This window comes from Pygocentrus nattereri, chromosome 19 (assembly GCF_015220715.1).
Source record: "Pygocentrus nattereri isolate fPygNat1 chromosome 19, fPygNat1.pri, whole genome shotgun sequence".
Lineage (NCBI taxonomy): Eukaryota > Metazoa > Chordata > Actinopteri > Characiformes > Serrasalmidae > Pygocentrus > Pygocentrus nattereri.
This window is the reverse complement of record NC_051229.1, coordinates 29,600,146-29,621,632: the sequence shown is the minus strand read 5'-3', so window position 1 is coordinate 29,621,632 and position 21,487 is coordinate 29,600,146. Positions and strand designations below refer to the sequence as shown.

The following is a 21,487-nucleotide window of genomic DNA, read 5'->3' as shown; positions in this document are numbered from 1 at the left end:
TGCTTTTGAGACGCGACGCAGTCTGAACAGCCAGATCGGAATGATGACTTTCATGTGAGTCCAACTTGACATTCGTAATAATTTTGCACTTCTGAGGCTCATAAATATTTAGGCTGCTGTTTCTGTGCCAAAATACTATAAGAGACTTATGGCAACAGCTCTGAGTTCAAAGAGGTTTCGAACGAAATGGCCGAATGTGGCCAGAGGAGACCGAGGCTGCAGCATCAAAAAAAAGTTTAGGGAATCCAAGGACACGGACCAAAGAGTGGCCGTGGCCTAACAACGTGCCCTTTTTAGGGCAAACTCAAACACACTGTAGGTGATGAGCAGAGCTGTCAAGCACTGTAACTTTATAATCGCTCCTCAGTTGCTGGTGAAGACAAAACTGAAGCTCGGGGAGCGACAGGCGTTCGCTGGCCGTCATGCTTGTTTATCTCTGGTGAAGCTCTAATCTTTTGCGCTTGTGGGTCCGTTTGGGAGCTGATCTGTTCAGACTGATGTCGCATACAGATCACATTTAAAATAACATGAACAGCCAAGCAAAAAAAAATCAGATTTGGTGTGAAAATCAGATTTGGGCCACTTGTGCCTGCTGTGTAAACGTGGCTATGTAGACTGTGAAAACAAGCAGCAGCCAAATCAATAAGTTGCTAGAAATGGAAAACAGCGGTGACGGCTCAACCAGAGATGCTCTACTGAAAGAGTTGCTGTTAAAAGGCTACAAGGTAAAATACTACATCACTACTAACAAGTGATGCACAGAATGTCTTTCATAAGCTATAAATGTTGTTTTCATCTAGAACATTCATACATTTTTCATGTGAATCACCATTAACCCTCCTGTCCTCTTCACCTCCCGCCCCTTACTTTAGTGTTCCCGGTCAAAATTGACCGGTCTGTTTTTTAACTGCTCTTAAATTAGCACAAAAGCCATTTTTCACCACCTTATTTTTATTCAACGTTCTTTATCTGTGAACAACGTCTCAGAGTAGCGTTTAACCTGAATTTATAGAATTAGACATTAAATAACTGCAGTGAAAACACAAATAGAGTGAGGGAGTTGGGGGGGGGGGGTGTGTATGAGGATGTTCTCTGTCTGATGGATGAATATAGTCTGGATACCCATTCATTTCCTATGGCGGTCACTTTTGACCGGGAACCCCACAGGTGTAACGATTGATTGATTAAACACTCAAAATTCAATGAAAGAGGTGATCATCACTTTTATATGTTCTAGTGCACAGTGTGGAAGATATCATAAGGCCTTGAGGCGATCAGATGTAAAACACAATATTTATGAGTTTATAATATTTATAAGTTGTAAGTCTGTCAGATTTGACCCGAACACTACAGGAAGGTTAACTTAGTACTAACCAACTACTAGTATCCCATAGATACATTAGCAGGAATTAACATTATTGTAGGTGTGTTTTTTTCCTCATATGTTGACATTTATTAAGATTAAGAGACCCTTATTGGTCCCACAACGGGGAAAATTCACCTCCGCATTTAACCCATCTGGGCAGTGAAACCCCACATACACACTAGGGGGCAGTGAGCACACTTGCCCGGAGCGGTGGGCAGCCCAATCCGCAGCGCCCGGGGAGCATTTGGGGGTTAGTTAGGTGTCTTGCTCAAGGACACCTCAGTCATGTGCTGTCGGCTTTGGGGATTGAACCAGCGACCTTCCACAAGGCTGGATCCCTAACCTCCACTGTAGTTTCTTACAATGGTGACGTGCTTCACAAACACATTACAGAGCAATATAGAACTGCATACATCAGTGGTTTATAGAGACTGAGTGGTTAGATGTGCAATGGTATATTCTAGAAACACTTACAGACTGGAATTTCTTTACAGTGGTGGCGATAGATTGACCATAATGTCATGATAACTACAGTGCAAATGCAGTTCAGTGCAGAAATTACACACCCGTCTTCTGACTATACATATTGGGATGATCTTTGGGAGGCTGTGAGGAGTGAGAACAGGATGGGGAGACAGAGCTTTTTTTTAATTTATTCTCACGACTCAAATAACTCAGCCTTTCAATCAGCATACAGATTTCCAGAGCACATTCATGAGGACTTTTCAGTCTTTGGCTTTCTTTGGCTGAAAGTAGGCTGGCAGAAGCAACAAAGAGGTGAATCTTATCAGTTACTCAGCCTGCTGGTTCAGTGTGACTGGCTCTCCATGCGCCCTTCTCACAAACAACATGCATATACATATATACTTTCACCGGCCACTTTATTAGGTACACCTTGCTAGTAAAAGGTTGGACCCCCTTTTGCCTTCAGAACTGTCTTAATTCTTCATGGCAGACTTTCAACAAGGTGTTGGAAACGTTCCTCAGAGATTCTGGTTGGTTATTTGAGTTCCTGTTGCCTTTCTATCATCTGGAACCAGTCTGCCCATTCTCCTCTGACCTCTCACATCAACAAGGCATTTTCGTCCACACAACTGACCGCTCACTGGATATTTCCTCTTTTTCGGACCGTTCTCTGTGAACCCTAGAGATGGTTGAGCGTGAAAATCCCAGTAGATCAGCAGTTTCTGAAATACTCAGACCAGCCAGTCTGGCACCAACAACCATGCCACATTCAAAGTCCCTTAAATCCCCTTTCTTCCCCGTTCTGATGCTCAGTCTGCACTTCAGCAAGTTGTCTTGACCGCCTCTACATGCCTAAATGCATTGAGTTGCGGCCATGTGATTGACTGATTAGCTATTTATGTTAACAAGCAACTGAACTGTACCTAATAAGGTGGCTGGTGAGGATATATGTATATATTATATATATATATATATATATATATATATATATATATATATATATATATATATATATGTCTTGGTAAAAAGTCTAGTTCCATTGACTTCTATTAACAGCAAAGCATGTTTTCCATTTTGGATATATGTTTTCTTCTAACCACAGTGTTTTGTAAATTTGGAAAACAAATATATTTTTAAATTACCATAAAACTTTCATCTCAAACATCAGGTTATTTATATTCATAAAAGTTTTAGTGTAATAACTATCTGTGAGGAAGCTCTTTGAGACGCTGTAAATGCTTTGGACGTCTGGTTCCTATCACCACTACTATGAACAATGGAGCATTTCACGTCAAACACTTGAGATGACTTTGTTCACATCTCAATCGTTTATGTGAGCAGGAATTTTGAAAAATTGGAATCCTCCTTTAGCTAAACAGCGACTGACTTTCTCAACAAATCGTTGTGGCCTGTCTTCCACGGTACTGCACTGATGAAAATAGAGGCACTCAGAAGTGAATTGTATTGGCAGTTTGTGAAATGTTGGCCAGTTTTGTATTGACTGAAGTAATTGTCCACGAAGAATACGTTCTAATCCATCTAATCCAAATACTGTGTCAGATATTATACGAACAATGAGTGGATGCCATCGATTTTGCATTCAGTGCAATGGCATGAGGTTAAAGGGATTTTATATTCTCTTATTTGTTCCAAATTGAATATGAAGGTGCATTATAGAGAAAGCCGGAGCCAAGCACCTTTAGCTTGAATGGGATTAGGGCTGAATTGAATTGTCTTCAGGCAATGTGACCGCAATCAAGTCTTGGCCCAGCGGAGTTGTGTCAGGATGGACGTGAGCTGAGGAACGGCGGGGTGGGGGCGATCGCCACATGGTCTTGTCCACGTCAGTTCTGCGGCAGCTGTGTTATCAAGTCTCTCAGCCCTCTCCACTTTAAGAGCTGCTCCAGATGACATGGTGGAGCCGTGCCCGCGACCGCTGATTAATCTAACCCAGAGGAAACTGGCAGCAAGAGGGGATCAAGCTTTAATTGCAAAGTTTCGGCTTGACGGGCTTAAATAAGCTGGCTCGGACAGCCTCCTTTAACCTAGTTAAAAGGGAATCGCTAAGAACTTTCAGACATGGGAAGCAGACAGTTGACATGCGTGGTTTCTTCCCATAAACTGGCAGCAATTTGAAGATCGAAGAGCTGAATGATGCATTATATTGGAGCTCTCATTTCCCTGCATTGTCCAGCAAAAGCACACCAGCAGAATGCCACTTATAGAAGATTTTCAGTCTGCAATGTTTGACATATAAAGGCCCAGAGCCCATGATTTAAGTAAGAAGACAACACTTATGGCTGATATGGAGGTGCCGTCCAGGCTGAGCAGCCTAGTTGATATAGAGTGCTGTGCAAAATCAGAGACCACCACTTATTTCTTTTATTTCCAGTCAAATATTCTATTCTAATTCTATTGGGAAATAGGAGAAAGGCAAGCTCTACTGGACTGATCACCACAGAGTCCAGTCCTCAACATCACTGGGGATTACTTGGATTGTGAAAAGCAAAAAAATGCAACCAACTTCTAGGACTGAACTTTGCATATTTCTTTGAAAAAATGAACGCTTTGCCTGTTTCCCTCCCTCTGGTGAGTTCTCTGAGTGGAGGGATGGACAGAACCACCTGTGGATGTTTTCAGATCTGAAGCAGCTTGATTTTCTCCTCTCTCTCAGAGATGAAAGCTCAAAGTGCTGTTCTTCTGGAGTGTTGGTGGCTGTCAGGTCAGGCAGGATTGTTAGGAATTTCATTTTGTCTGTAGCTTTCAATCATTTCTTGCCCTCCACTTTTCTTCTAATATCTCCAGAAAGTTATCCTGAAAATTAAATATCTTGTACTTAATAGATGTTTTGACTGGAAATGAAATACATCACGGAAAGTCTCTGCGTTTTGTACAGTGCTGTCTTTTCATGGTTAATTAGTGGGTGATCTGTGTGTGTAGCATAAAATTAAGTGAAGTATTTTCTACTTTGCACATTTTTAAACTACACTCTTAAAAAGATAGTAAGGAAAGGGAATGGTTCTAATTTAGAATCATGAGTTCTATGTAGAAAAACTTTATGCTTATGTGGTTCTTTATCAGGTGCTAGTGTTACTCAGATTGATGGGGAATGTGTTTTATATGGTTCCATATAGAAACTTTCTGAAATGGGTTCTATATAGTACCAAAAAGGCTTCTTCTATTGTTACAGGCTAGACATCATAACAATTGAAGAACCTTTTTGGTGCTGTATAGAACTTTTTTTAAGTTCAGTATAGAACCATATACCGCACATTTACTATCAGAAATCTGGGGAAAAAAATAACAATGCAAAGAATACTTTGATCATGCAAATGAGTCTTTGAGTGTTTTGCGGTTCGATATAGAACCATTTTGTTCCCTAAAGAGCCCTTAAGGAACCATCATTTTAAGAATGTAGAACTTTTTAATATAAATGGTTCTGCTATTGTTACAACGTCAAACTAAATAATAGAGCAACCCATTTTTGGTGCTCTATAGAACCATTTTAAAAACTGTTCTATTTAGACCCACATACAAGACATTCATCACCAGTCTGAAGAACCATTTCACCATACAAAGAACCATTTAACCATGCACATGTTCTACATAGAACCATTACCTTTACTAAAGAACCCTTGTAGAACCATCCTTTTTAAACGTGTAGCCATAAATTACTGATGTAGCCTTTCTAAGGGTAGGTCAAAAAAAGCTAAAGCAATACAAAAACATATTTAGCTCATGAAAAATAATGAAAGAACATAATGTTGTTGCTTATTAAATGATCCCAATATTCAATAATATTAATGATCTGCGCAAGGATAATAACAAGTATGTTAAAAACCATACTGCCATCGTTGTCTTCAGACTTGAATCAGCACACATTTGCCTAGGTGGCACTTAAACCCTGCTATATAACATTGACATAACCATGTTATTAACATGTCAGGATAGATGTCATATGCTATCATGCTACTGTGGCAGATTTTGATCAGTAATATGTTCAGTAATTTAACAGTGCTGTGTTACTGTTGCTGTTATTCGCCATAACAAAACGCTGCCGTCGGAAGGAAACCTTGTATCTCCAAAATAGTAACATTACAGAAGAAGGAAAAAACCTACTGTACTTTCAATGTAAGTCAATGGAACCAGAATTTTTCCCATGTCATTTTGGGTCATTCCTTTTAGGCCAATCATCATAAAATTTACAAACAATGTAAAGAGTAACAGACACTTTCAAATTATGTCAAAAACTGAAAAATGGAGATACAAGGTTTTCTTCTGACAGCAACCATATGTGAAAGTGTTTGATACAATGTTTGGCTACCTATAGAGTACACAGCATCATACCCACATCAGCCTTTCATGAAAACTAATATAAACATATTGCTGTTGTCGGAACGAAACGGTAACTTTACAGGAGAAGGACAAAACCTACTTTACTTGTAATGTGAATCATTGGAACCAGAATGTTTTCCAAGTCATTTTGGGCTGTTTCATTTGATCCATTCATCATGAAATTTTCATACAATGCAAAGGAAAACAGGCCATTTTACATTATGTAAAAACTGAAAAATGACAAAAATGGAGATATGAGGTTTCTTCTGACAATAGTGATATAAAGAAACTCATTCAAGCTAATTCTGGCATCAACTGTCAACACTTTCTGAAGGGAAATGATATCAAAGTTGACAAAAGCATCCAGCAATTATTGGAATAAGCCTTCATAAGTGTTTCTATAAGCTTTATTCCAGTTGTCATGAAAAGTTCATGTAGATGTCATATAGCCTTACAAATGCTGCTCTTCAGTGGAGTTAGAATGCAACCTAAGCTATGTCTTTTAAGCAATAGAACATTAGAGGGAGGGTGTTATCATGAAATAACATCACGGTTATTGGTGATAACTCACTCCTCGAGTGTCTCTACTGCTTTAATACAGCAGTTAAATAAATAGAGTTAGAAATGAATAAACTGGCCGTGAACGCGGTGTTTAATATGTTTTAATGTTCAGTTCCTTCCTCCTAATTAAAGCTCCTTAACGAGCAGCTTGTAGCTACATCAGAGTAACGAGCTCCGCCCACTCGCTGCTCAGCCGGCAGTTCGTTCTCCAGCTCCTTACACTAAATTCCCAAACTGTCGTCTCCACTGAGCAGCTTTTGTTTTTTATTGGGTCAGTTTTATGGCTCAGTCTGATTTGGTCCGACTCTGAAGATCAGACACGTCTGGCGAATGGTGTTGGGTTAATTTCTGGCTGATTCCAGGTTGTTCAGCTGTTCTTCTGTCACAGCCGCCGACTGAAAAGCTGCTCAGTGGTGATGACAGTTCGGGAATTTAGTGTCGTCTCGTCTTCAGAGTCGGACCAAATCGGCTGTCGGTCAAATGTGATCTTAACAGTGTCCGTTTTGTGTTTGTGGCAAAGTGAGAAGCAAGAAATAAAAACTCATCAAAGTCGTTGCTTAGCAACGGCATCTTAGTGGAGTGATACAGTGTTTGTGGAAAAATGTTGTTATGGTGAAATATCAGCAAAGTTAGAACGCTTCTCAACTAATCAGCCTGCATGGGCGGAATTAACTGTTGTGAAACTAACATTATGACATTTGTCATGACACTTATCATGACACTTCACGTGACCGCTACATTTGAAGATTATGGCTGAAAGATCTGGTTGGAGTGTGAAAAGGTCTTGTGTTACAGTTTTGAGTGAAGTCAAAGAAAATGTTCTTATTTTTAAGTTTTTTTTTTTTTATCCCATTAAAAGTGTCTGAGGCTTTTCTGACAGCGTGTAGTTTGCGGCTGTCAGTGCAGCTGAGTGAAGATAAAATTACGGCAAGAACAGCAATGTTACCAGCGTAAATAGCACAGAGCTTCGCCAGTCATGTGAATGTGGCTTCATAATGAAAAGAGCTCAGTTGTTAGAGCGCATAAACTTTAACCAGATGCACAAACTGCCAGATAACCGTTTCAGTAACTACAGCGACTTCAGTGCAAACTGGCTAAACTGAGCTATTCCATAGAAGCCATAGCAGCTGGGCCTGCCGCTGGGCCATTTAAGGGTCAAACATCACTGTTTACAACAGACTTGTTGACACTTGATATTGTCTTTACAGCTGAAGCATTTGAAAGAAAGCTAACTGGCTAACAACACAAAAATCAAATGCAGATTTCAGGTTTACTCCTTTAAAGAATGAGTTACTTGAAACTGAGACATACAAAGTAAAGACTGTTCCTTAGACTTCTATTATGAGCTTATAATGTCTGTATTTAAACTAGAAATGAGATAAAGATACCACATAGTGCCAAGGCAGACGTGGGGCAGACGTGGGCCGAAGTTTATTAGGAGAACATATGGCATCCATGACACGTTTGACTATGTAAACTCACCAGCCACTTTATTAGGTACACCTTGCTAGTAAAAGGTTGGACCCCCTTTTGTCTTGACCACCTCTACATGCCTAAATGCAGTGATCTGCGGCTGTGTGATTATTGCTGATTAGCTATTTGTGTTAACAAGCAATTGAACACCTAATAAAGTGGCCAGTGAGTGTAGTAGGGTTTAAGTATTACCCTCACCACAGCTGTGTCCAGCTGTTTAGTAATTTCAGACTTGCAGATGTGATTTTTCACACTTTTGTGTACTGTTTTTCTATTTTTATAGATAACTGTATATCACATATTGTCACAAACCTACCCCAAGTCTATCAATAAGTCAGCATGGTTTTTGGAAAGTATGTGATGATTCAGGCAGGCTAATTGCTTCTTAAGATGTTAATTTAATGGCTGCGAGCTTCTATTAGTTGTTACTTACATTAGCCTTGTAGCTACAGTGCAAAACTAAAGAAGCAAACATCAGACACCAAACATATCTTACCTGAACATCCACATCTGAGGCACATTTTGCTGAGCTATCACTTCATGGCACCTGAAGGTAACCGAGCTAGACTCCATGAGAACTTGCACAGAAATGGGTGGCTTACAACTCAGTAAATGAACATGGCCTTAATCAGCTGAAGTACATTTTGCAGATCTTTCTGCCCAGCTGTTTTTAAATGAACTGTATATTTCCAGTAATGAAGAAGAAACAAAGCGAGTCGAGCGAAGCAATTAAAAGTGTGATCAAAGGTGGCACCTCGGGAAACTACTGTACAACAAGATCCATCATCAGCTATCTGAGCGTTCGGCGAGATTCGCTGGTGCTGCAGATATAAAGGTCTTACATCAAAGGGGAAGTATGCATGGAGATCTCTTAATTCTAATTAGAAGAGAAGAGGAAAGGGAACTATGCAGATTTGTGAGTTCTTACAGTTCCGTACGTTCATTTTAATCATACTGAACTCTGTCGGAGTTCGTTTATCGCCGACGATATTGAAGAAATGAAATCTCTTTTTAGACCACCATGACGCCCGGCTTTAAACACACAACGTGCGGCTCACGTTCTCCCCGTCTCTCACCGCCGCAATCCGAGTGGAATCTTGACGTTTCGCTCTGCGTTTGTTGTATTCCAGATGATGGGAAAGCCGCGAGCGAGAAGCTTTGCAGAATTTGCCCCAGATTGCCGAGAAGAAAACTTTAGTCAGCTTAGTGCTCTTGGATTGGGAGCCTTTTGGAATTTGATTAAACCACACAGCGTGTGCAATTAAGTAATCTGTTAATGCCCCCCATACTGAGAAGAAGCCATCTGTAAAATAAATAAATAAGTCCATAAATAAATAAATACTGGTCTTGGCATGACAGCCCAGCTCTAGCTTGGCAACAGTGTGTTTGGTCTTGTGGTGGTAGATAATTTAGAATAGTTATCTGGCTGTTATGGCAAAGTCTCTTGAGGCTCAAAAGTGCTAATAACAATTGTATATTCTAATTATTATTATTGAGCATTATTATTATTGTTATTATTGCCCCCTGTGACCCAGAAGGATAAGCGGTTACACATGTAACCATGCTGTAGAATACATGTGTAAATATGTGTGAAAACGTGCAGCTACTACTGTCAAGATTCATTCGTTTAATTACATTATTATAAAGTGAAATATGCACTACACTAATCCAGCTACAGCTACAGTGAATAAATCACCAATGTGTAACTACATAGTTATTACATACGCATTATATAACCTGGCATCTAGTGTCATTTAGTAAATGAGAGTCTGTGTGCTGAGTTTAAAAAGGTTAATAAACAAATATTAATGGTGTTTCCTTCAAACACTTTATTCTGTTTTTGGGAACAAAATCAGCAACATGAACTGAATAACCGTCATTTTTATATTATTAATATTTATTATATTAAGAGACCCATATTAGTCCCACAACACACCACATACACACTAGGGTGCAGTGAGCACGCTTGCCCAGAGAAGTGGGCAGCCCTATCCGCTACACCTGTGGAGCAGTTGGAGGTTAGTTGCCTTGCTCAAGGGCACCTCAGTCACATGCCATCGGCTTTGGGGATCGAACAGGCAACCATCCAGTCATAAGGCCGGTTCCTAAACCTCCAGCCCACGGCTGCCCCAAAAGAGGGATGCATAGTCCATTATATCCCTTTTTAGCATGACGCATTAAACAAAAAACAACACTGTTCCCATTAGAAAGCATCATACAACAAGTAAACACTCTATTTATGCTTTTTTTTTTATATGAAATAGCACTAACTGTCAACAGAACATGTTATGTCTTTCATATGAAGTGCAACAAGGTGCAATGTGCCCTTTTACAGTAAAGACGGATTATCTCTGTCACGATTTGTTCGGTGTGTGACCTTTAAATTGAAATTTCGTCTTGAGAGCGAGTCTTCTCTTTTCCCCACTACCCTCACCGCCACAATATGATGCTACGCTGTAACTTGCTGTACGCTGTACAACGCTACACTGTAAATTTATTGGCAGTTGACATCTTCAGCTGCATGGCTAGAGATTGAAAGAGGTCCACTCTTAATTTATAGCCCCCATTGACATTCTTTATAAAAGATTAAGCATATGAATAAGGCTGGACGCAGAGCCTTTTTTTATCCCTCTATTATGGCTCACGGATTATCTGCTACCTTAAAGCCAGCCCCATGACCCCAACTAAGTAATGAATTCTTTCATTCGATGGCCTGTAGTATTTCGTCTAATGGGATTTTTTAATTAACTTGACAAGGCTTACATGCTGATAGAGGAAACGCAGTTTCTACAGATGGACTTAGGAAGCTTCATTTCTACCAAGGCATGCTGCAACGCTGTGGAGGTGTTGCCTACAGTGCTGGGATTTAGTGCACTCCATTCATTGCGATCTAGCTAAAGTCAAGCAATTTGCATCCATTTGCCACATTGCAGAAATAGCATCTTCCCTTTCGCTAAAAGGGCTCTGGAAAAATCACGGATTCAGCACTACCTATTCATTCAGAGGGTTTACTTGTGCTGTGTTTAATCTTTAATCCAAGACTAGGCGTAATCTGTTTCCATAATCTGAGTGTTATACGACTTTATACTTAACTCCTAATTAGGGTTTTGGCTGAGCGCAATGCCCAACCAATAAACATACCTACTAATAACAAAACAACATTATTTCCTCCTGTTCTTCGCTGTGGAAGTGAATTGGGTAAACAATACCGCAGATTTCGTCCTTTAACACCCATTTAGGGCATTTTAAAGCAGTTACGATGTTACGATTCACCTCAATCCTCTTTGAACGTGCCCAAACTGTATCAGTGAAAGATCCTTGCATTATATTTCTCACCCCACAGCCAGGTCACAAGGAGTCACGTGATCAGAATTTTATCAGTCAGGGCAAGAAGGGTCATTTTAAATCAGATTTCAGAGGATTTGGAAAACCCTTCATCTCTTTCATGATGGTCAGACAAAAATAGAACGCTCCCGAAAAGAGGGCCCATTTATGTGAAAGCATTATGTGCTATTTCAACTGTCGCAGCCTCCAGTGTTCTGATATGTGGTAATACACAATATCCTACAACATCCAAAAGTATTCATACAGCTACACAGGCACTCCATTGTTTACACCTGTGTATACCCACCCCAACTCCAGGGAGCTGTGTTCTCTACAGTGATGAAGCTCCATCCAATACATTTGGCATGACCTCACCAATGTTCTTGTGGCTGAATGCAACCAAATCCTCACAGCTATGTTCCAATATATAATATAAAGCCTTTCCAGAAGAGTAGATGCTGTAACTGCTGCACGGGTGGACAAACCTTATTAATACCCATCATTTCAGAAGAAACATAGTAGAAGCAATGTCTACAAACCTTTGGAGGATTTGGCACCTGGCAAGTTCTGGTATCATTTTTAATGTCTTGTATAGATGGGACTTGAATGAATGTTGGTACATGTGGAGGTTGGTGGATGGGTGTGTTTTATAGGTTGGGGCAACAGCTAAGAAATGTAATGACCCATAAACAAAATCACTGTCATTGAGAAAATGCCAACTACCCTACTTTATTGTAGCTATACCATAACTAGACGTGATACATGATTGCTGACCCAATATTTCATTGCCAGACTGACAGCATATCATTGCAGGCATCGGCTGATTAACCAGAGACCTGTCTTTACTTTTTATTTAGCTGCTGTCAACGTTAGTGCTTGCCTATCTTACTAACTACATAACTAGTAGTATCCTGTGTCACACGTTCAGCGGACACGAGTCAGGACTCCATTTCCCAGGAGTCACAGGGGACTCACGTGACTGATTGCCAGGCACAGCGCTCCTATCAGCGTTCACAGTCCCCAGACTACTAACACTAAGCACCTGTGGTATAGATCATATGACCTTGCTTGACAGTATTTAAGCCAGGTATGCAGAATATGAACTTTGTGAATTATTGCATCATTGTGTTATACTGAGTGGTTAGTTTATGTTTGCTTCCTTCTGTATCTTGCAGTGGTGGACAGTAACTAAGAAAATGTAATTCATTACTGTACTTAGGTAGTTTTTTCATGTATCTGTACTTTACTTAAGTATTTCCATTCTGGGCGACTTTTTCCTTTCACTCCACTACATTTCAGAGTCTAATATCCGACTTTTTCCTCCTACATTTTGAGAAATCTGTGGTTCCTTTTGGTTTCTGTGTGTATAAAAACGTAACATGTCAAAACGAAAGAAGCGCAAAGCCAGAGCACCAATCAGGGCCCAGCGGTCACTTTGTTTAGAGCTGGTTTTGACCTGTTGGTCATACCGACCCAGTGCAGCACACGGTTCAACGTCAGCGCAGCAGCGTAAAACTTTGGGAGAGTCTGTTCAACATAAATGATGAACTAACCTAACTTTGTGTAAATAGAGCACAATATAGAAATATGTCCACATATGCAGTCGAGACTGACGCGGCTTTTTTCTGAATTTCTACAAACACCATTTCATTTTATAGTAAATTAGTTTGGGCTGGTTTATGTTTATGAACAGAGGCCTACAGATCAACATAGTAAAGGAGCTCATCTGTGATCCTGAGTTGAAAGCCAGTTTTTATTCAACTTAAACTTGGAACTAAGTTGTAAATAAATCTGAAACTGAAACTTTGCTTGTGTGTAAAAAGTGATTTCAGAGCCACTCGGTTCTCCCTGATGGAAACTGTTTACCTTCAGTGTTTTGTGCTTATGATCATTTTAATAGACGTCAGCGTCACTAATTAATGACGTTCTATTAAAAGACTGGTTTACCAAGAGAGACGATGGAGGACTTTCACCTGAAATGAGTTCATGAAGCCAGTCTGGTTATAAAAATGATAACAGGACATCAGAGCCAGAATTACTCTTTTAGTACTTTTACTTTTTACTTAAGTACATTTGAAGGGAAATACTTTAGTACTTTTACTCAAGTGGAGGTCTAAATGGAGGAACTTCTACTTTTACTGGAGGAATATTTTACCTTGGGTGTCTCGACTTTAACTCAACTACATGATTTGTGTACTTTGTCCACCTCTGGTATCTTGACCCCTGCCTTGTCTTCACGTTGCTCGACCCCTTTTGTACTGTCACCTCTCTCATTGTATCTGTGTTTTGGCTTCTTGGATTGTATACGGACTACGATTTTGGTTTTTCCATTTGGCTAAGATTAAACACGATCGACTGCCAGATCTGTGTTCATCTGAACAGACTGCAATCTGCAGAAACAGTCAAGCAAGCAAATGCTGTGTTTACATGTTGACACTGAACAAAAGTCTGGTTCCATGTCTTATTATAGAAGCTGTGATGACACTTGACAAGTGGCTCCATGCAGCCGTGTAAACATTGTCATGGTGATGAGATTTGCCAAAAATTGGTAATGATTGGTAATGAACCTCTGGATTCATCTATTATAAAAGTGCAGGACAAATGACCATGTCTACATTCGTCATTGGCCCTGGGGCCTTATTTATTTATTTATTTGCGATTGCAAAACATAAGTCAAAATCAAATATAGAGTCAGATTTTTTTTTTCCACTGGAACAAAAACAGGTTTGTTGACTTGAATGGTTCTTCAAAAGTTCTTTAGTAGAGAACATGGTGCTGTTTGGAACCATCAACAATCAAAGAATTCTTTCCATGATTTAAAGGTTCTTTGCATCATGACAGGTTCAGATTGATGTAGAATTTGCTGTAGATGGTTTTATATAGAGACCTTTTTTGAAAGTGGTTCTGTATATCACCAAAAAATGTGTTTATTATAAAAAGCCTGGCATCGTAACAATAAAGAACTCTTTATATAGAATCACAAAGCTTCCATATCAATCCACTCACAGCACATTTTCCAGTAATCTAAGACCGTTTCATGAGGCAAAGAACCCCATTTTATCATGGAGAGGGTTCTTTGAATGTTCATGGTTCTATGTAGAACCATTTTCTTCACTAAAGAACCCTTGAAGCACCATCATTTTGAAGAGTGTAATGTTCAGCTTTTGATGGAACGTACCAATGCAGTTTGAGTTTCACTGAAATTGAAGAGTTTTCTTTTAATCAAAATAAAGTTTTCATTTATTGAAATGCACTTCACTTATTGGTCAATTGTATGTAAATCAGTTACTCATCATTGACAACACGATTCACTTGTTTAATATCCATGTATTTTCAGTTTGTCCAACCACCACAATGAATTATTTTTGAGTGTAGTACCAGATGTCAGCCTAGATCTTTTGTCCACTGTTTTTAAATTGCACTTTCAATCAGAAAAAGCTTTCGTTATTCTAAAATTTGCATTTACTTATACTTTTAAAAATAAAGCCTCCTAAATGGTTCTTGGTTTGGCCACATGGCATATGATTATGTAAGCTTTTAAATGGTTCTTCAGATCTCTTTCACAAAAACCATCCCCTGAGTTCCATAGAGAACCAAAGGTGGCTCTTCCGCTCCAAAGAACCCTTTTTGGCACCTTTATTTTCAGTAGTGTAGCCAGAACCCCATTTGCTGCTTTTGTCCTACTTATCTTTGACAGTATTTCCAAACGATTCTTCCTGGACACTGAACTGTCATGTTGTCACGAACTTTACAGCTGCACAGTGACCTGGATAAGGGAGATAATTTGGTGAAGTACACGCTGTCAGGGGAAGGAGTTGGCTCCATTTTCACCGTCGAGCCGACCACAGGAGACATCCATGCCTTGCGGAGCCTGGACCGTGAGGAGAAGCCTTATTACGCGCTGCGGGCCCAGGCCGTGGACGTGCTAACAGGGAGGCCCCTGGAGCCCGAGTCCGAGTTTATTATCAAAGTCCAGGACATCAATGACAACGAGCCCAAGTTCCTGGAGGGCCCTTACTCAGCCAGCGTCCCAGAGATGTCACCCGTAGGTAAGCGTGAGCAGCCTCCGGCTGTGGTTGGGGAAGGTGATAATGTGGGAAAGCTCTTTAAAATACATCTCATGAATGGAAGATGAGGATTTAACCTCACGCAGACCTCACCTTTGGGCCATTTTGCAAAATCCATTCTGTGAAAGACTCGCCTGCATAAAATACAGCGTTATTTCTTAGCTGAAGGAATAAGGATGTATATGACTACACAGTCGGGTACATACGGGACAATACGTTTATTCCTTGCTTCACAGGAATAAACGTAACAAATAACACGTGGTCTCGGAAGACAGGTGGAGGACCGTGAATCCTATTGATGTAATCTCAGAGCAGATGGAACCCATAAAGTGTTATATATCAATGTTTATTTATTTATTTATTAAACGATTTCATGCATTATTCTCCCAGCCAATGTATGAATCACGGCTGCATTATAATGATAGTCGCCATTCTGCATTGCAAGCGCTGTTCCTCCTACACGTTCGTCGTCATCGTGAAGGCCTCTCCTAAAGGATAGCTCAAGGGTTTGTTTTGGTGCAGTACAAACTGTACTCCAAAAGACTGAATGTAAAAAAGCCTGGCAGGCCTGCAGTGCTGGAGAAGCATCTACAGCTGTCCTTTCTCACACAATTATATGATTTATATTAAGGTTTGAGCTAATGCCCTTGGAAGTTATCTGTATTTCGGCTTAAATGGCTTTTAGTTTGTGGTCCAACTTTCACTGGATGACAATAATAGTCATAATAATGCATGAAGATGTATTACACGAAGGTTTACTCAACAAACCATGCTCATTTTGTATCGCCAAATACTTATCAACAATGGTTGAAAGAAGGATAAAGACCTTGGCAAAACAGGATAAGTGAGAAAAAGTGTTATTTATTATTATTATTCTCCCAGCCAGTATATGAATCATGGTTGTATTATAATGATAGCGGCCATTCTGCACTGAATGTAGCATAATTCTGTAATAGGATAAGTGAGCTGAGGCAGTTAAGGTGTGGGATTAGACCGTTCAAAACAGTTCCAATTGTATATTCTTTGCACAAACACACATTAAAATGACTGTTTCTTATGTATATCAGAATACTTGATAACCTTAGATATATTTATTGTTATTGATATATCTACTTTTTGGCATTATGACCTTCTTTTGATCTATTTCACTTTTTTTTAGGATGAATTCACAATAGCCGATAAATGGCTTGAAAAAACTAAGATTAGTTTATATATATATATATATATGCAAGGCCCAGAGATGAAACTAAAAGCATTATGCTTCCAAACCAGTGGTCAGTCATCACCAAATAAGTTAACATTACTGATACTGTTATCAGTATTTGTCTGTGTGATCACATGAAAACCCATGTTTTTAAACTTAGAATCAGTTGGGAACAATTGACTAATTTGGCTTTAACTGTTTGAATAATTCAGGATAAGCATCATTACCTGGAGATTTGGTTACCTGCACTCCGTGACAGAATTCCAATAATTTGATCCAGTCCGTGTCCAAAGGAAAACTATTGGTTCTCTTAAGACGTGAAATCATTGCTGATAGATTTATAAAGACTTTGGCTTCTCTTAGCACAGAGTTTACGAGCAGAGGAAACTCTAGAGCATTTGATCTGATGTTCTTCCTAAATGTGGATGTCCTATTTAGATTAGTAAGGACATACTGTAGAACCCTCAAAAAAGTGTTAAAGAACTTTAGCTTCTGTGTTTTTTGGCTTACATATGGCTAAAAATCTGTTTAGAAATTTCACAAGGAGTTTAAAAGGGCTCTTTGTTGTAAAATTGATCTTAAGGGAAGCAAAAGTGATTGAGAGGTTAACACACTGAAGCCACTGCTTTCCAAAAAAAAAGAAACAAACCTGATTGTTGTAAAACAGCACAAGATTCTGTGCAGGAAATTCTGGAAAAAATGTGGACAGTATTGTGTCTGAGAAATAAAAAAAAATAAATAAAGCACACTAACATCAAAACCTCATTGAAATTGTGAGACACGGTGGAGGGAGTATAAGGGACTGCTCAAACGATGGCTTTTCAAACTCTCTCAAGTGTGTGTCTTTTCATTGTTGTCTACGAAGCTGTGTGTACTGCATCTCTAGCCTGTGCAACCCACTTCACATATTTAAAACCATTTTTAAACCATTTTTAAGTTGAAAAGCCCTCAACTTTTGTTCTGAGCACCCACAAAAAAGAGCCATACATCATCCACAGCTTACAAATCAATATTGAGGATGCCTTCTCTCAAGTCACTCGTTCAACATGCAGGGAAGGCTGGTTTTGATCATTTTTAAACACCTGGGTGTCTACAACACAAAGATTACCACAAGGAGAACAAAGAGAGTTTATTTATTAGAATATATGCACTTTTTGAAATGTTAATCATCTCGTTTTTTGGGGTTTATTTTTTTGCATTCTTTCAATTTCAAAGTAGAACTCTCAGGGCTTTCACTGCCTTCAGAGGCCTAGAGATTTCTAGGAAATAAAAATGGAATTCAATGGAATCAAACTCTACAGGTATTACAATGCTACTCTTGTTCCATCATAAAGTTTTAGATGGAAATGAAAGGCTTAGATTCTTAAAACACTATTTTATAATGTCTAGGTAAACATTGGTAGTGAGCTCTAATGGTCATGACTTGAAGAGTTTAAATGAAATATTGATGCCTTATATTAACCATTTGCATAATTAATAAATGACAGAGGAATCAACCAATCACATTTCGATTTCCAATAAACTGGGAACAAAGGTATTAGCTGGGCATGTGAATTTCCAAGGCTCAGCCCAGTTCATTGTAGGATTTTTTAAATAAACTATAAAATTATCAATTTTTACTTTTATTAGTTTAATATGAGGATGTACAGATCAATAAAACTTGTCTTATGTATGTCTGTATGTAATGTATGTCTTATAAACACAAATATAAAAAAAAACAACTTAAAATGTTAAATAGAAGTAATTGCTGTCCTCCTAACCGAGAAACATTTTATTAGTAATCATATATTTGGTTGATACTGTAACATGCTACATAGTCCTAGTAAGATTCACTTACTGATCCAAACTACAAACTATATTTTATTTATGAAAAGATTATGCTAATTCTTTGTTACTGATTTTGCTAACCTACCCAAAACGGACTGGGTCCAACATAATATCAGCTTTCAGGCCGTGGGCTAATGTTTAATGTACAGTATTGGGCTCAGGCAGGGGCTATTTTCTAATGAGTGATTTTAGTAGCACTTCCTTTGAATCCTGCATTTATAAGGTATTTATAATAGTATAACATTGCTATCCAGAGAAAAACAGGTATTTCCAAAAAAGTAACTTTACAGGAGACGGTTAAAAATATATTTTTTTTTTACTTTCAAAAACAGTAAAGACGTTTTATTCTAAGCAATTTTGGAGCATTTCTATTGATCCAATCATCAAGAAATGTTCACAGCATGTAAAGGACATTTGCTGAGCTGAACTCATGCAGAAAAGTAAAAATCGCAAAAAAAAAATGGAGATTCATGTTTTTCGTTGGACAGCGATGATAAATAAGACATACATAACAGCTTAAAATACTGGGCATAATCCAGAATAATCAGCAGGTTGTTAGTAATGGAAAACAGTGGTGGCTTTTCACATCCACAGTGCAGTCCTTTCCTAAACAGTGATGAATGTGCTGCTGAATTGACCGCTGCTTAAAGTAAAGCACCCATTGACCACTCTGCAGTGCTTGGTTCTGCAGTTTGGCTCTGGTGAACCGTGTGGCTCCGATGTCACCCTCTCTTTGCATGCACACAGTGCAGCGAATCGACAGAAAGCTTCGCTACTGGCTAATTCCTCATCTCTCCAGTCAGCAAGTCTCTCGTGTCCAAAGTCCATTTCTTATTGATCAGATGCTACGCTACTTAAAAAAAGATATTCTGTTTGATATTATGAAGTTGTTTAATTCAAACAACAAGTATTTATGGATACTGACAGTGAGGGAATTTTGTTTTATATGATAGTAATGCTGCTTGAATAAATTATCCACTCATGAGAATTTATCCTCTGCAGTTTTTGTGAATTATGCAATTGTTGTTTTTCTCTCTTTCTAGCACATCACTTTCAAGTCTTCACCATCTGATTGGTTTCGAAATGGTTCCGTTGTGATGATCACACAGATGTTTCAAAGAAACACCATATGCATGTTGTCTTTAGGAATTATAAAGATGCAGTATGTCTTTGAAGTGTGACTCATGTAGCCCAGCCTACAGTATATGGACAGACTTTTCAAGCGAATTCCCATTTGTATCTGTGTTGAAACAGGCACATATGTTATCCAAGTCACAGCCACAGATGCAGATGATCCAACTTATGGAAACAGTGCCCGGATTGTCTACAGCATTCTACATGGACAGCCGTACTTCTCAGTGGACCCCAAGACTGGTAGGAGATTCCACTGTTTATTAGGGGTGGGTGTGGTTATTCAAATACATTGATAATGCAAAATAAGTGATTTACACTTTGAGACAAATTTATTCAGTGAGGTGCTAATTAACAACCGTGTTCTTACACTTTGTGCTGGTGGGGGGTGGCAACTTATCAATTAACCTGCTAAGAACTTCCATGCAACTCAACACAGTCACATCTGTATAAGTAACATACAACTGAAATGTACATGAAAGTGGTTCAACATATAATATCGCAATTCCTTCTGTTAAAACCTAAAACAGGTAAAAACTGCTTTCCAGAGGTGTAATCTATAATGCGGATAATGCATCAGTTTTTCATTGTCTGAAATTACAAAATATAAATAAAAATAGTTTTTTTTGTAATTTCATTGTAATCAAAAGTAACACAATTATAGTCCAATGGTTTGAATACACACAGATCACTTCCATATTCAAATACAGTGGCCATATGGCAACAAATTCATTTGATTATTTATGTATATATATATATATATATATATATATATATATATATACACACACACACACACACACACACACACACATGTAAAAAGGTCTTAATGATTAAAATTGAAAGTAAACTTACTCCCGTTAGTATTTCAGTTTTTTTTTTTTTTTTTTTTTTTTGAGGGACATTTTCCTAAATATTGAACCAATTGCCAACTCTGGGAGCCCTCAGGTTATGTCCTTCTCAATGTGAAGTGACAACTGATAGTTTTTTTTCTTTTTTTAATCATGTGAACATCTGCTTCCTCTTGCTGGTGCTGGATGCTCCTTCATTATCAGAGGATAATCCATATCACTGAATGTTACAGGCTCTCGGGGGAACATCGCCATCATCACAATGTCACAATCATGCAGTTTTTGATAATTACCTCATTCACCAACTCTGGGTATATATCTCCAGGGGAGTCAGGACCTTCCCATTATTGTAAGATTATTTATTTATTTATGGGTTGGGGGTGGGGGTGGGATCTCTGAAGATTTCTGCATGATGTCGCTCAAATGATGACATATGGAATCAGGCCCTTTGCAGAACCCCCTCCCTATCAGAAGCAACAGGTGTCTTCCTTTCAGTTGGATGGAAATTATTTGGTTTCTATGCATATCGATTCATATTCTGTACAAGAAAAATAAGTATCACTTCACCATCCACTGGCCAAATTACAGAAACTTCTTCAATTTAAAATCTTACTTGTTCAATCACCATGACCACTTCAGTTAGGGCTGAATTTAGGACAGAAGCTGTTGCAGAACAACAGTTCTTCAGTTCATAATCATATCCCATCTCCAGATAGGAAAACAAAATTATAGAAACATCATAACTAGAAAAAAATAAATCCTAAATACTCTCCTGATTTCTGTTTTAACCATCTGTGTCTACCATTTCATGCAGTGACAGGCAGCTTAATGTTAGTTCACTATGACTAGCATAATGATGCTAAATTTATCTACATTGAAAACG

General features: G+C 38.8%; 1 protein-coding gene across 1 annotated transcript in view; it reads left to right on the top strand.

Moving 5' to 3' along the window:
- Positions 1 to 21,487, top strand: part of cdh12a (cadherin 12, type 2a (N-cadherin 2)) — a 105,852-nt gene that overhangs the window by 25,424 nt on the left and 58,941 nt on the right. The window contains exons 3-4 of the mRNA XM_017705969.2: positions 15,279 to 15,573; positions 19,877 to 19,996. Of these exons, the coding sequence (XP_017561458.1) occupies positions 15,279 to 15,573; positions 19,877 to 19,996 (415 nt within the window). The remainder of the gene's footprint in view (positions 1 to 15,278; positions 15,574 to 19,876; positions 19,997 to 21,487) is intronic.